This window comes from Branchiostoma belcheri, unplaced genomic scaffold (assembly GCF_001625305.1).
Source record: "Branchiostoma belcheri isolate BF01 breed outbred unplaced genomic scaffold, Haploidv18h27 scaffold2, whole genome shotgun sequence".
Classification (NCBI taxonomy): domain Eukaryota; kingdom Metazoa; phylum Chordata; class Leptocardii; order Amphioxiformes; family Branchiostomatidae; genus Branchiostoma; species Branchiostoma belcheri.
Window position 1 is genome coordinate 1,720,518 of NW_017803490.1, and position 15,215 is coordinate 1,735,732.

The window sequence follows — 15,215 nt, forward strand, 5'->3', positions numbered from 1 at the left end:
TCCTGCTATAAAATTGCAACATGATGTAACCCCACACTAGTTACCATGGTGACAGACGTCTGGTGAGGTCATTTATCTTATTTGTTTGGAGAAGAAGAAGAGGAGGACGAAACAGAGCAAAAACTATACGTTTTCCTTCTGCCTATGTACTTTTGTCCTCTCTTGGAAGACTAGTTGTCGCTTGAGGTTGAACTTAAACTCCCTTTCTTACCTTTCTTCAGTGTCCTAAGGAGCACCCCAGTGCTCCGCTGACTGAGCCCCCATGTTGTAGTTGCACGTACGTAGAACCTAGAACATAAGGTACAACGACTAAACAACTGTTCGATACTCAAAGGGAACTTTAGACGAATGGAGCGTATTAAGACAACTATCTTAACCTATGGTCTACTCTAGATCATACTATGGTACTGTAAAGTCGACAACTTTGTGTGTGAGTGTTTGTGTGTGTGTGTGTGTGTGCGTGTGGATAGTGTTCAGGACCAAGGACAGGATAAATTGAAAGTAGACTTTATTTTTGCGTTACCGTAATTTGTAAGTTATGAACTGAACATACCTGTAGTGAGAGTCTGGAAACAGACCAAGCACTTTACACTCAGTTTCCTGGATGTTGTTCACTGTTTTGAAGATGGAGCTTTCCAAAAACCGGTTCCCCGAACTCTGGAATGACTTCGAATACAGCAGCTAGAACAAAGCGTAGCATTACGTCAGTCATGTTAGAGTTCCATAACTTGATAGGGCTTAAATATTTTCTGGAACAAAACTCCTACAAGTTGAACTCGAGACAAGAGTGAGTTAGGTCAATGCAGGCATGAAGGAGACACTCATCCCCCCCCCCGTAACATACTAGCCTGGGTGCAAAACCCATAGCACATTGGACACAAAGTTTCTCAGTGAGCCTGGGTCTGGTAGGATCAGATTACCTGCCTGTCGAACGCTCAGTATTTGAGCACAAGGCCCCATCGGTGGAACAGCAGGAAGCAATTTTACACCTCTGCTACTGACCAATAGTGGTGTCATGTAACCGGCTACCTGTGGTGTGACTGGTCATCAATCACAGCTTCTCCTCCCTATGTTGGAGAGCCTTTCCCCAGTCTTCCGGCCAGACCCATGCTCACTGAGATACTTTGTGTCCGGAGTGGGAGTCACTGCCTGGCCCGGTCCCACTGTTGAGACTTTCCAGGCCAGACTTCCCCTTACGTTGCCCCAGCTGGGGTTATTTTGGGGTAAAATACGGAGAGACATTGCCTGCTGTAAGGACGGCGTTACCTGGAAATTGTCGTACTTCTCGTCCTCCGGTACACTCCACCTGACGATGATTGCGTTGTCCTCCACCTCACACTTCTGGATGTTGATGACTGGTAGCGCCGGTTCTGGGGAGGTATGTGCACAGTTGAGTTATAACGTTAGATTTATGCATGACAAGACTGTAATGCGTTTTATTTTGTCATGAACGTTCATGTGTATTGGTGCTGCAGGGTGCCACACTTCAGAGAAGCCACGAGACAAGTCTCACTGGGTCAGTCTACTGAAGAAGACCAGAGTGACTGGTTGAAAGCTTTAAGTTAAAAGTTGTCTTGTGACAAAAGTTTTAACTTTAAACAGTTATCACGAATGTTATAGTTGAGATATCAATTTACACATGACAAGACTATAACAATGCAGGTTTTGCAATCTGAAAACGGTCATTTCAGGTAGCATCCACTACATATCCCCAGGGACTGTCTGGTTACCTTTTATGGAGAGCTGTGCACATGTTTTGCTGTCGTCGACTTCACACGCGTACTCCCCGGTGTCAGATGACTGCACGTTGCGCACGGTCAGGGTCAAGGTCTTCCCTTCCTGCGTCATCTCGTACTTTGAACTTGGTGTAATCACGGTGTCGTCACACGACCTGGAGAAGAATATCGTACCATTCACCTTTAAGCACACATTAAAGCTTGCGTAAAGCTACACAAAAGTGAAGAAACGAAACCTGTACTGTACAGTATATAATTTTTGGGTCACGTCTGAAAAAGGACTGCAAGCTACATTAATTTTATCCACTGCATGAAAACTATCTTTAAGCACACATTAAAGCTTGCGTAAAGATACAGGTGAAGAAACGAAACCTTTACGTATGCTTTAAGGTATTAGTAAAGAATGGATTTTGTGCAGTGATCAGTCGAAAATACGTAATCTGGTAAAAGGAGACAAGAAAGAAACACTTTTGACGCTCATTCATCTGACAAAGTAAGATTTTACCAACATCAAAACTCATTTCTCACAACGTAGTAGGCTCCACCCCTGAGGTGTCGCCAAAAAGGTCTGCCTTACCATTTGGCCTGCACTTCGCTGGCGAGCTTCGTGATGGCGCACGTGAACTTGGCGTCCGCGAGTCCCCTCACTTCCAGGTCCGTCAGGAACGACGTCACTCTGGCCGGGGCGTTGGGATCTGAGAAGCGGGAGAATGAAGCAGGCGTTAGCGGGAACTCACTTGTCATTCCCTAGCCTGGTGTCCAGTCTATCGTGGTTGGGGCGGGTTCTCTTCGGGGCTGCAGGAGCTCTTCCCCGCCCGCCTCAGCTAGGTTCCCCGGTAGGTTTTTCACGACAGGAGATTGATTAGCCCCACTAGCGTAACTCCTACCGGGCGGTCTATTGAGCTGGACGGGGGTAAACTATTAGAGCCCCGAAGACAGCCTGCCCCAACCACGATGGACTAGACACCAGGCTAGTCATTCCCGGTCTGCCACCAGCAAGGGATGTGAGAGAATATGTGGATGATAAAGATGACATGTACAAGACCCAAAAAGTGAATCCGTGAGACCCCATGTTATTGCATAACCAGGGCAACTCTTAAACTAAGGTTTTCCGCGGGACAGTTCTACTTTATGATATGATCACCAGTAGCCACTGCACCGCCACAAAACACGTAATCACCACAAAATCCCCACACCAACACCATCCTTCTGTGCACTGTGCGTGGTTAAGTATTCCCATTCCGTGGTAGAATCAGGTAGGGGTGTATAAGAAGAAAAAAAAACACCAAGGAAAAAAAAAGGAAAAAAAACACCAAGTAAAAAAAAAATTCAAGAAAATATCCCTTTCACCAGCTTTGACAATAGTGATGACATTGTACAGCTTATGGAGTGTGGTCACCATGTTGAAGTTTTGAAACCATACCCTCAGCGACCACTTTAGGTTCCGTTTTGTTCCTGATTTCCGTTTCCTGAGGGGGATCCGGATGTCTTGGAGCAGGAGGGGGTTTGTGGACGTCTTCCTTAAGGGGCGGGGACATAGTCCTTTGGGGAGGGGGCGGCTTTGAAAACGACCTCGTCCTTGCTGGAATAGCTGGAGGGGTCTGTTTGGGCTGTTCCACTTTTGTAGACGGGGCCGGTTTGGGAGGTTCCACCTTTTTGGGAGGGGTGGGTTCTGGAGCTTCCTCGCGCCGACTAGAAGTTCGCCTGGCTGATGATTGACGTTTGACAGACGTTGTTGATACTTTCTGAACGTTGACATCTTTTGTAGATTCCTCATTCTCAGTGGGTTCTGTTGTATGAACGATATCATGCTCACGGTTAAATCTATGAAGAGTAACAATTACTGTTGAGAGACACCGTTTGCACCATATTATTGGAAAATTGTTGAAAAACTTAAAACATCACCACAGCTATTGGAGGACTACAGCCCAACACCTGGCCAGCCACCGTTGACTAAACACTCATTTTGGTCCGCGCCAACATTGATGATGTTAGGCAAAAATGCCGGATAGCAAAGTGGTATTTTGTCTTCTCAAAGTTGAGAATTTTTAAAACCAGGTTATTTGTAACTAAAAGAGGTGGAGGGGGTAGGAACAGTTTTATTATACTTTAATACAAGGGAAAGGTACCGATTTTGGTCATGAGTAATAGAATTTTATATCTATGTTCGCGAGCGATAGTAGCTTGCAGGCATTACAAAAAAAAGAGATTGGGGGCATTTCACTAGAAGCATACCATTCACAATAGTCTGATTTTCAAATCCATCCACCAAATCCATGACGCGAGAGGATCGTTTCTCTTTGGTCGACGAATGATTTTCAACCTTGTTCTCAGGCTTCTCTTCGTTTGGCAATTTGGCGTCGTTTTCTACAGGCGTAGGAACTGGCTGTGACGCCGAGCTACCATCGCTTGACGAAGCAAGCCGAGCAGCCGAAGATGACATAGCTTCGTTTGACGAAGCAAGCCGAGCAGCCGAAGATCGCGTAGCTTCGCTTGGCGAAGATTGCCGAGCATCCGAAGATGACGTAGCTTTGCTTGACGCAGCAAGCCGAGCAGCCGAAGATGACGTAGCATCGCTTGACGAAGCAAGCCGAGCAGCCAAAGATGGCGTAGCTTCGCTTGTCGAAGATTGCCGAGCATCCGAAGAGGACACCACTTTTTCGCTCGACGAAGCATGCTTAACAGCCGAAGATGACGTAGCTTTGCTTGCCGACGCGAGCCGAGCAGCCGAAGATGACGTAGCTTTGCTTGACGATGCAAGCCGAGCAGCCGAAGATGACGTAGCTTCTGACGTAGCTTTAACTACTCTAGCGACTGTGAAATGCAAGATGCGTTTGCTATAAATACATGGATATCTCATACCAAGCGCAGCAGATAACACCAAGCGCTGGCTGGGCATAGCGTCTGCTCCAGCTGTCATATTTGTACATTCTATACATTACTCACACCCACGAGCATATCTGACATACAACAGTAAATTGGCCATTACATTACAACAATAATTAAGGTTCATCATAAATTTCAAAACACTGTTGGCAATCCAAATGCATTACAGTGGTTTATGACAGAGCACGCTACGTCGTGTTCACTCCAAAGAATGAAGACGAAATAAATTAAAAGAGAGAGAGAACGGGAAACAAAGGGACTTTAATTTTCCATACAGTCAAAGATGCATTACAGTTCTGATCAAGTCAAGCACATGCGAACATGGCAAAAGAAGAAAGAAAGACATGAAATTCCAGGAAAAAGATCACTGAATGCTACAAAGATTGTTAAACTGACTTTAAGTCAACAACCCCAAATCGTACCTGACAATTATACTTTATCAAATCAATTACATATATTTTCTGTTCATCTGATTTAAGAAGACGTGTTAAAAGAAAAAGGTTCAGTAGGGGTGGATATCGATGGGCTGGGACGATCCCCAGGAAAGTTTAGAAGTGACGTCAGGTCCTGAACTTCATCTGACGCAAACGATATTGAACAAGGCTGCCTTTAAAACACATGAGACAAGAAGGGGGTAGAACATTAGGGGGGAAAAGGGGTCTCTTTTTTTAAAGATATGTTACCGGTTTTGTTAATGATGGGGTGATCTGTTCAGAATTAGGGACGGATTATAAAGAACCATACGCGACTTGAACTTCTAAATTTAAGCTGGTTCACTTAAGAGCTTATTAACAAAAGCCCTGATTTTATCACAATTACCCTCATTTGGTCCTTAAATCCGTCCACTAATAATTCTATCTAATATTGGTTAACATATAAATTGTAGAAAAAATGAGAAAAAGGAAACACTCATTCGGGTGGTGAGTCGAAAATGTAGATAAAAGACAAAAGAAAAGTTCAAAAGATTGCAGCCTGGCTACCAGACCTATTTTAGTTCCCGAGTCTTTACACTCTCCTCAAATATTGCGCAAATATTATATTGCGTAGAAGAGGAAGACACGAGAGCTAAAATAGGTCCGATAACCAGGCTGAAGAGATTTACCCTGGGTGCCAAACTAGTATCGGGCCGTTAGCCGTTTTCCTTCGGTAGCCAATAGCCCTTCGCCCGCCTATCTAAATTACCGCTACGGGGGAGTTTAGCCCAGGAGAATTTATCCGGCCCTAGAACTATAAGGGCCAGCCGGGCTAGTCTCCCCCGAAACGGTAATTTAGACAGGCGGGCGAAGGGCTTCTCGCTGCCGAACGGAAAGGGTTTGGCACCTAGGGTAGAAGAGATCGAGCAACCGAAGACCATGTATCTCTGGTCTCAATGATCACCTGGTTCCTTAGTTTTGAAGTCCACAGGTTTGCTGCAGTGGATCGTCCCGTCCTTGTCTCTGGCGCGTACCGTACAGGTGTACGTAGTGCCCGGGGACAGAGACTCTAACACCGCCAGCCGCTCCTGGGTACGAGACGTGCTACGTACGAGGTCCGGTAAGGTGGAGTATTGTACCTGCAGGGCATCAGATTAACAGGGGGAAAAGGGAGAGCTTTAAATCATTGTAGTTTATCATATTTCAGTCCATACCATATGTATGGATGAAATGTATTGTTTTCCCTCGTGTTTCTTCTCCTCCTCCTCCTCCTCCTCCTCCTGCCATTTCGTTAAATAGATTCAACTTTTTTGGCAAAATGTTTTGGGAGAGATTTCAATCAATTACTCGGAATGGGGGGACGATATCGACTTCCCATGAACTTTGACCTGCTGACGTCACACGTGAACAAAACAAGTGATAACAGCAATATTGGGTCAGAAAGCGTTACCTGATAGTCCTTATAGAAGGAGGGGTCAGCCACGTGCCACCGGATGGAGATGGAAGTCTCTCCCACAATGCACTGGCTCTTACGTATTTCCGGTGGCGGTGGAGCTAGGAATACAGAACGGAGCAATAAGTCTCATACAGCACAATTGAGATTATCTACATCATGTATCAAAATATCAAAAGTACTGAAAATAGAAGGTGACAGAGAAATAATGTTTTAAATTTTGATAATCAAGTATACATATTTTATAAATAATATACATATTGATAATATTGTGCTGTACCGTTTGATAGTGCCGCCTTGTTGTTTATGATTGAAGAAATGTCGGAAAGGTCCAGGTTCGCCTCGAAAAGGTTGTCGGGCATTTCCGTGAGTTCTGTGTCCTGTATGGGCGGAGCTGTTTCCAACGCAGTCTTCACTCTACGGAAGGAAAACAAAATCAGCTTTAATTCGCGCTAGACTTCGCCGCAGTTAATAAAGGCACACAGTATGAGTGAATACAAAGATCAGAAATTCATTGACTTCTACACAGTACTTACTTCTTGTCGATCATGTGCGCTTTCTGAAACAAAAAAAGGACGAGAATCAACATCAAAAACTGTGGTTTATCAAACACTAAGACGTTTAACTGCAATTCTAACATATGAATATTTTGAGTGTACAATTATTTACTTTGCTAATAATCTTTTACAAGTTTCTTGCAGCGGAAAAATTCCCTAAACTCATGTCCACACATTCAGTAGACCATGCTCTAATAACTGCGAACTTTCCAGTAGTATGGGCGACAAAAGCCGGGATTCAAACCCCTAACCTCTTCATTCAGAGACAGGATCTCTGAAGACTGTACTACATTTACTCCACACGTTATGGTTTTTGCGTTAAACGGTTTTTTCAAACCTGTAGAAATGACGCCTGTCCCCGCTCTCTCAGTGCCTCTTGAGCAAAACTGACGGCAGCCGTGGTGTTCTCTAACGTCTTCCGGTAGTGGTCAATCTGCTGCTGCCGAACTTCCACCTAGTACATTTGAATATTCCATTTTTAGATACTAACAGTTTATCTGATAGTGCTCCTGTATATATATATTACTAAATGATCACCTCTACTGTCAAGCAAATGCATAATGTTTACCTTCGCATATGGTCTTCTCTGTTAATTCTTACTCAAACATATATGGTGACAGCAGTCTAAATCCCTCCTACTATAAAATTGCAACATGATGTAACCCAACACCAGTTACCACGTTGAGAGACGGCCTGGTTTAGGTCATTGACCAGGTCAGAGGTCAGTGTTTGGAGAAGAAGAGGAAGACGGAACAGAGCAAAAACAATCAATAAACATAAAAAGTACTCCCACCTTCTCCCGCCTCTCTTTCTCTATCGTGGTCAACATGTCCTTCTCTTTCTTCTCCACCATAGACTTCACGTCGGAGAACTCCTTTTTAACCGAACCCTCCTGCTTGTCGAAATGACTCTGGAATAGAGATAGGAAAGTTAGCAAACCGCCTTTCGAGGCAGTTAAACCTGTATAAGTGACCACCTCTACATAAGGACCACCTGGCCATTTCCCCATTGACTGAAGCATTAAGAATTCTGCATTTACATGTATACTAACCACCTGTCCATATACACCAGATTCTATCGGTCTCCTGAGTGGTCCCTTTTTGGTGGTCCCTTAGATATTTCTGTGATTTGAAATCTGCATGGAAAAGTCCTACCTGAATGCCGTCACAGACAGAGCGTAACTTCCCGATGTGCTGCACGTATGTACTGTTGACGTTCACCAAACTTTTCACTCTGTCCTTCAGGGCAGCCTGGTGGGGATTGAGATACAAGATGTAACGTACATCTGTGTTAGTGGAAGTCATGATCATCAGTTTAAACTGTAATTTCTAACACAGATTCGGTCTCATTGGACAAAGAAAGAATCTTGGACACCGAACCAGACTTTTTTGCACGAACCGCGACTGGGGCCGACATCGTCTACCAGATATCTTTGACCCAGTGTATCTTTGACACACTTCAAAGAAGCCACGTGACAAGCTTCACTGGGTCAGTCTACTGAGGAAGACCAGAGTGTCTGGGCGAAAGCTCTAGGTGAGAGAACTTTTTGTGTTGGATCTAAAGTTTTAACTCAAAACCACGTACGTACCTTCATCTGACGGTATTTTTCGTCCGTTGGAATCACCCTGTGGTTCTTGTGGCTTCGCGCGCGGCATGTCGGACAGACCACCGTGTCGCAATCCTCGCAGTACAGCGATATGATCTCGTTGTGCTCCTGACATCTCACGATGTTTGACTTCGGGTCACGTGTGGGTGCAATGAGCTGATGGCCCGTCAGGGGGCGCCCCGGAGGGTGGGTCAAGTTCAGGCACTCCTCGCAGTAGCAGAGTTCGCACTTCACACAGGTCTTAGTAGCGAGGTTGGCCGGCTCGTCCTGACAGACATCACACTGGACGCCCAGGTCGTCGTCCAGTTCGGAATACTCTTTGGCTTCCTTCATGGAGTCGATGATGTTTCTGAGGATGAAGTTTTCCGTGAGTCCGTCCAAACCACGGGAGTCCAGCGGTACTTCCTTCTTACAGGCCGGGCACTTCAACACACTACAAAACAGATTATGTCTAAGTACCCCTTTCTGGATAACTGATGAAGATCGCAGGATAAGCCACTGTTACAAATTCAGAACCATCCCCAAAGCACCAGCCAAATCTCCAAGCAGACCCTACGGTGGTAAGTTCCTTCTGTCTTGCCACCGTAGCATCAACCACATTTGAGATGGGCTATGATGATTTTGGATAAGTCACTTTCGAAGCAACCACAACCTAATGCTAAAATTCAACTGGATATTCATCATTTTGGAGACCGTGACCTACATCTACATAGGCTTGTAAACAACTTGCCTATATATGTGACCAAGACTAATAACTTTGCCAAACGAAAGAAGAAGAAGAACTGGATATCTACCGAAATGCCATCATGTCACTTCTGTTTGTCTATCCGCTTCTTACGTAATATCCGTGACCAGCACTAGGCATTATGGGAAGTTTGAAAATGATGAATTGTGTTGGACAATTTTTTTCTTACCTGCGGGGTTCATTCACAGGGGTGTACCTGCCGGAAGTGACGTGACTCCTCTCGTTCTCGCGAGACACGAGAATTTCCTCGGCGCACTTCCGGCAGACGGAGTGGAGGCAGGGGAGGGTGAGGGGCGACTTGAACTGGTCATTACACACTGGGCAGATGAGTCCTCTCTGGTTTACATCCATATCTGCAAAATATAAACATCAACATCAACATACGATAAACACTAGAAAGGTAACATTTGCAAAGCAAATGCATAATATTTACCTTCGCATATGGTCTGCTCTGTTAATTCTTCCTCAAACACATTCACATATATGGTGACAGCAGTCTAAATCCATCCTACTGTAAAATTGCAACATGATGTAACCCAACTCCAGTTACCATGGTCAGAGATGGTCTGGTTTAGGTCATTGACCAGGTCAGAGGTCAGTGTTTGGAGAAGAGGAGCAAGAAGAAACTGAGCAGAAACAATATGTTTTCCTTTGGTAAACATAATTATAGTTATGTACTAATTAGCCTCTACCAGGGTTCGGGAGGTGGCTGGAAAGAGTAGAAATTGGCCAAATAAGGAGATAACATGCCAGGGGAGTTGGTGCGCTTGAGAGTACAGTTTGCGGCAAATTTGTACTCAATTTCTACTCTTTCCAGCCGCTTTCCGAAGTATGGAAGAGGCTACACATAGTACTATAGTGGCAAATGCAAAATACTGTGCCCCTCCCCCACAAGCATACACACAAATAAACAAATGAAGTAACGAAATGACAAAGAGGTATCACATTGGGTATTAAAGTGAAGTATGCATATCTTGCGTGTGACTTTAACTATTACGATTGTTTTGATAACAAATTACATTTGTAACTGTGATATTGTAGCCTAGTCCCTAGGAGATTATGCTGTATATCATGAAATACGGGTGGTATCTCAAGGGAAGCCAGGTGGCAAATATGGGCTCTTCTGTTTGAACTAATCTATTAAACATCAACAAAGGAATCAAATCCCATCTGATTGTGGAGTGAATTGTGGATAATCTAGGGGTTTTATCATTGTCTTTCACATAACTATCATACTACATTAGGCCATGTTGATTTGATTACATGTATATGGATGACATCCGCGCGTGCATGAATTTTCGGCCGTTTCCAAAACAAGTGCTTTTACAAAAGCTGTCGTTTGCCGCCATTGTACTTTTGCACAAGAAAATCACATGCCACCTCTGCTAGTTTCACTGAAAATGTTGTTACCTTTTTTTTTCCTGTATAGTATAGCTTCACACATTGTGGGCAAAGGCAATTAATGGCTTATATGTAAGAAATGTGACACAAGTATACACAGATTCTAAATGTATGTGTTCAGATTGTATATTGAATATTTGGTTTCAGGGCAAGATACAGTTTCTGGTTTTAATAATTCACTCGTGAGACATGGACTCATCCAGTATACAATCTGCAAGTTCTGCACAATGGCACATTAGTATTGAGTGCACGGTGGCACAGGCTGGTATTGAGTGCACGGTGGCACAGGCTGGTATTGAGTGAATGGTGGCATAGGTTGATTGCTTTGTGGTATCCAAATGCCAAAGACACATCTGGAAGAGATGACAAATAATTTGTTTCAACATCAAATTTGCAACTGTGCACATAAATATTGAGTTCTCGTTGCTAAAAGAACACATCAAAGTCTTCAAAATTACCCATATACTACTGAGAGAGCTTCTATATGTTGCCATATTGATGAACGATTCTTAGGTTTCTGAGTACACTCAAATTTCTTGATGAAATTGAGATATGTTTGATACCAGGAAAGATTTACGTGTGAACCGAATAGCTTGAAAGCTCAAAGTTTTTTCAACAAAATACTGGCGACGAATGAAAAGCCTGTACCGCCCCCCCCCACTGACAGCGAAAATTTGTAAGAAAGAAAATAATAATTTATGCAACAATACAAAAAATTAAGGCGATACGGTAGAAACACTCCAGAGAACAAACTTTAAGATTGGCAAGCATCTGCCAGTAATTAATTTTAATATTAAAGCAAGAAACTTAGCCTTGCATAATTTGATCATACCGAAAAGAGATTGTTAGACGCATTTGTAAATCCAAAGAGGAGGGGGGGGGCAGTCAGTTTGACTACTAAATATTGTTAAACAGCGCGTCAAAGCACAATTAGATTGATCACCCTTGCCCATGGTACTTTTAGCTATACTATTTTCCTGTAACTCTATGCCTAATACTCATAACATTGCTGATATTTTTTTTTAATTTATATGGCGTAAATACTGAGGCACGGTACGTACCTGAGAGCTGGAATGCTCGTTATAGGAGCCTGCATGCCCTTTTTCCTGAGGCGTAATCGGACCATTTTAGTCTTCGTAATCCGTTGGCAGTCGCCCTCCAAATCAATGAAATTCGTAATATTATATTAGCCTTAATGCATAAAGTTTTAATAGCTCTGAGAATTTTACTTAATTCGTAATCGGTGGCGAAAATTTTGCGTAATCCGTAATCGCTATCACCCCCATACATGCCCTCTAGTACATCCGGGGGCTTCCAAGAGCAACATGAACAGCGACATCTAGCGATGTAGTGAAATAGTACATCTTCCGGTTAGTAAATATGGCGGTGGGCCGGATACTCTCGCTCTCTTCACAGCCAAGGGCGTATATTTCGGCAAAAGGGTACTTTAAAAGTTTCTTTAGTGTGGAAACTTAGCAACAATGTAGTGGACCACAATTAAAACATCGTTGTTGGAATATTTGTCCACTAATTACAGACGTTGCGCGAGCGCCAATGTTTTACTTGTCATCTACATTAACATAATTTATGCGATTCATTCATCAAGGCCATTATGTCAATTTTTATCATCTTCTGAGAATCACTTTGGGCATACAGTAGTACAGATTAATTATTTTTTAGACAATTCAAGTCCAACTTTTGATAACTTTGTCATATAAGAATTGCGTTTATGTGATCTGGAAGGTCCATCCCACAATAAAAAGTGCAAACATAATAGATAAACATTGAATGCAACACCCAAACGAAAATGTTCACCCAACGAAGGGTTGATGGAAGCATTGTTTTCGTATGTTTACGTTTGCCGCCGCATGGCGGCAAACGTAAAAAAAAGTTTTCAACCATGCTGTAAATCATGCAAAACAGTTGCAAAATTAGCAAATATATTCCGTAAGTTGCAGAAAAAACATTGGAAAACAATATTAATGCACGTAGAATGCCAAAATCAAACAAAAAAAGACGAAAATGTAAAGAAATGAATTGGAAGAGTAGATTATTCGGCATAGTACCATACCCTGTCATTTGTTCAACCTTCATGACCATGCAGATTCCAAAATGAAAGCAACTTTTTTGCCACACTTTTAATATTCGCACGCTCGCATCAGTTTTGGGGTTCCCAGAGGATGTCATCCATATAATCAAATCAGCATGGCCTCATATAATGTTGAACCAAAATGGGCTCTTTTTATATCATACCGTACCCGTAGTGTTTACATTTCTCTTAAGGACACATGTAAACATTAAAGCACCATAATTGCGGTACGAAGAAGAAAATGACCACCCCTCAAATAGTTATAAATGGCAATTTACATCTTACGGGACAGGGCACTAGGGCCTGTGAGAGTAAGAGTGTTTGCCAACATGTATAATTCAACGACAATGCAAACAGGTAAATATTTTAACTGGTGTAATGATGCATGCAATCTATCGGCCGTCCCTAAAATGGTTATAAATGGCAATCTACTTGTTCAGACTTAGGCCACAGCAAGTAATTTTTATGGATGACATAAGCGCGCGCATTAATTTTCGCCTGATTTTGGAAAAAAAAAACAAGAAATTATGTTGCCTTCTGACAAGTGGTCAACATGCCGAAAATGGGCAAAGCTGTCTGTTGCCATGCCGGAAGGTGGATGGCAGATAACTATGAAGACAGGAGACAAGAAAAGGCTCTGATTTAATGTTTTGTTTCTTACTTTGATACAGTGATATGTGATGCTGGCTGTGTATATGTGATATTCCCACTGAATCAAATCATTTTGTACAATGATTGAGTCAAAATTTTAAAATGTAGGAACCTTGTTTTTTTCAGCCCGCCTTGTTTTTTTTTTTCGCACGCTCGCATTAGATTTGGAGTCTGCGGAGGATGTCATCCATAAAATTTAGCTGCTGTGGCCTAAGAGTGCCAGCCGATATCCAGTCCAAATGTCACATCACAAGTTACTGTCCCCATCTCAAATGTCATGAGGATCGATGAAGCACGTAGACTGCCGTGCGTGACAGATGTTACAGGGTATCAAATGTCCGAAATACATCGATTAAAGCAGGACGGTTGTCATATTTTCCCTGCCTATTCGTCGCTATAGTGATACAACAATGGCCTAGCTGTAGGGTCACTCTATTACAAAATTTAATGACGAAAATGATGAAATTGCTGTATTATTACCATGTCCTATATTACCTACGACAACTCAGGCTAGCTGTCGAAGCTCCACGACTCAAGAACTTAATACATACGTACAGTGCAGACTCATAAATTCCGCAAAAAGTCAGCAATTGTCCGCTTGTCACATACGTCACTTTGTACTGCCGCAAATTCAAAATACTAGCTTTGTATTCCTTTGGTTTAGTAACATTTTTATATTTGGCCGGAATATTTTATTCGCCCGCGCGCACTAGTTTGGGGGTCTTCAAGGGATGTCATCCGTAAAATTAAGGCGGTGTTATTGTATTGTCGGCCAACAGGGGAACGGATCTTGGGGAGCGGACGAAAGCTAACAAGGTTGACACTCAGGCTAGATCTTATGTCCTACCTCGAGCTATAGTCACTACCATGCTTCGTAGAAGATAGGAGATAACATGAAAGAGGAGTTGGTCCGCGTACAGTTTGTCGCTCCGTCTTTCTACTCTTTCCAGCCGCTTACCGAAGAAGCTGGAAGAAACTAGTCGAACTACACTTCGATATTACGCGTATCCGAAGAAAAGAGCAACAACTTCTTTACGAATCAACGGAGGCGAATAAGGACACTGTTGTGTTATAGTGAGCCAAACTGAGTGCACATTCCTGACTCACAGTAGCGTGTCCGCTGTACACATCGGCACAAGGGAAGGGCTATATCCTAAAGGCAGTGTTTTGTAAGGGGATACGTTAGGGAAGGGCAGGAAGGGGTTGGGTGGGTGGATCTATGTGCACAAACAAAAACACAGTTTAAAGAAGATATTAAGTATAGAAACTATAAACACTGAATGACAATGGTGTGTTACACCGAAAGGCAATACAGATACACTACCACCCCCCCCCCAAAAAAAAATACACAAAAAACAACATCACATTCTTTACATACACGCTGTAACACACACTTCAAATTTCCCAAAATGCAGAAAACACTGAATTCTAATATCTAAAACGATGTAGCCACATTTTTTCGACTTACACACCAAAACTTGGACACGAACGAAAACACTGATGGCAAATTGCCAATGATAAGATAATGTACACTATCGCCATATATCAAAGAAAACTGAATGACGACCAAACCAAACGAATAAAAATACCACTGGAAATAGAAAACAGAATAGAGGGGGCCTGTGGATTTGTCATCACAACGCTTCTATCATCTAAATCCCAAATCCCCCCCCCCCCC

General features: G+C 43.0%; 2 protein-coding genes across 2 annotated transcripts in view; both read right to left on the reverse strand.

The window, feature by feature from the left end:
- Positions 1–7,054, reverse strand: part of LOC109468813 (muscle M-line assembly protein unc-89-like) — a 22,800-nt gene extending 15,746 nt beyond the window's left edge. The window contains exons 1-11 of the mRNA XM_019767153.1: positions 7,025–7,054; positions 6,769–6,905; positions 6,486–6,589; positions 6,000–6,174; positions 3,972–4,550; positions 3,160–3,525; positions 2,314–2,431; positions 1,731–1,891; positions 1,267–1,370; positions 554–681; positions 212–288 (exon numbers count right to left, since the gene is read on the reverse strand). Of these exons, the coding sequence (XP_019622712.1) occupies positions 212–288; positions 554–681; positions 1,267–1,370; positions 1,731–1,891; positions 2,314–2,431; positions 3,160–3,525; positions 3,972–4,550; positions 6,000–6,174; positions 6,486–6,589; positions 6,769–6,905; positions 7,025–7,038 (1,963 nt within the window). The 5' untranslated portion in view covers positions 7,039–7,054. The remainder of the gene's footprint in view (positions 1–211; positions 289–553; positions 682–1,266; positions 1,371–1,730; positions 1,892–2,313; positions 2,432–3,159; positions 3,526–3,971; positions 4,551–5,999; positions 6,175–6,485; positions 6,590–6,768; positions 6,906–7,024) is intronic.
- Positions 7,055–7,376: 322 nt separating this feature from the next.
- The window catches only part of LOC109468358 (probable E3 ubiquitin-protein ligase MID2), a 9,604-nt gene continuing 1,765 nt past the window's right edge, over positions 7,377–15,215 (reverse strand). The window contains exons 2-6 of the mRNA XM_019766607.1: positions 9,566–9,749; positions 8,634–9,084; positions 8,200–8,295; positions 7,839–7,955; positions 7,377–7,499 (exon numbers count right to left, since the gene is read on the reverse strand). Coding sequence (XP_019622166.1) covers positions 7,377–7,499; positions 7,839–7,955; positions 8,200–8,295; positions 8,634–9,084; positions 9,566–9,749 — 971 coding nt within the window. The remainder of the gene's footprint in view (positions 7,500–7,838; positions 7,956–8,199; positions 8,296–8,633; positions 9,085–9,565; positions 9,750–15,215) is intronic.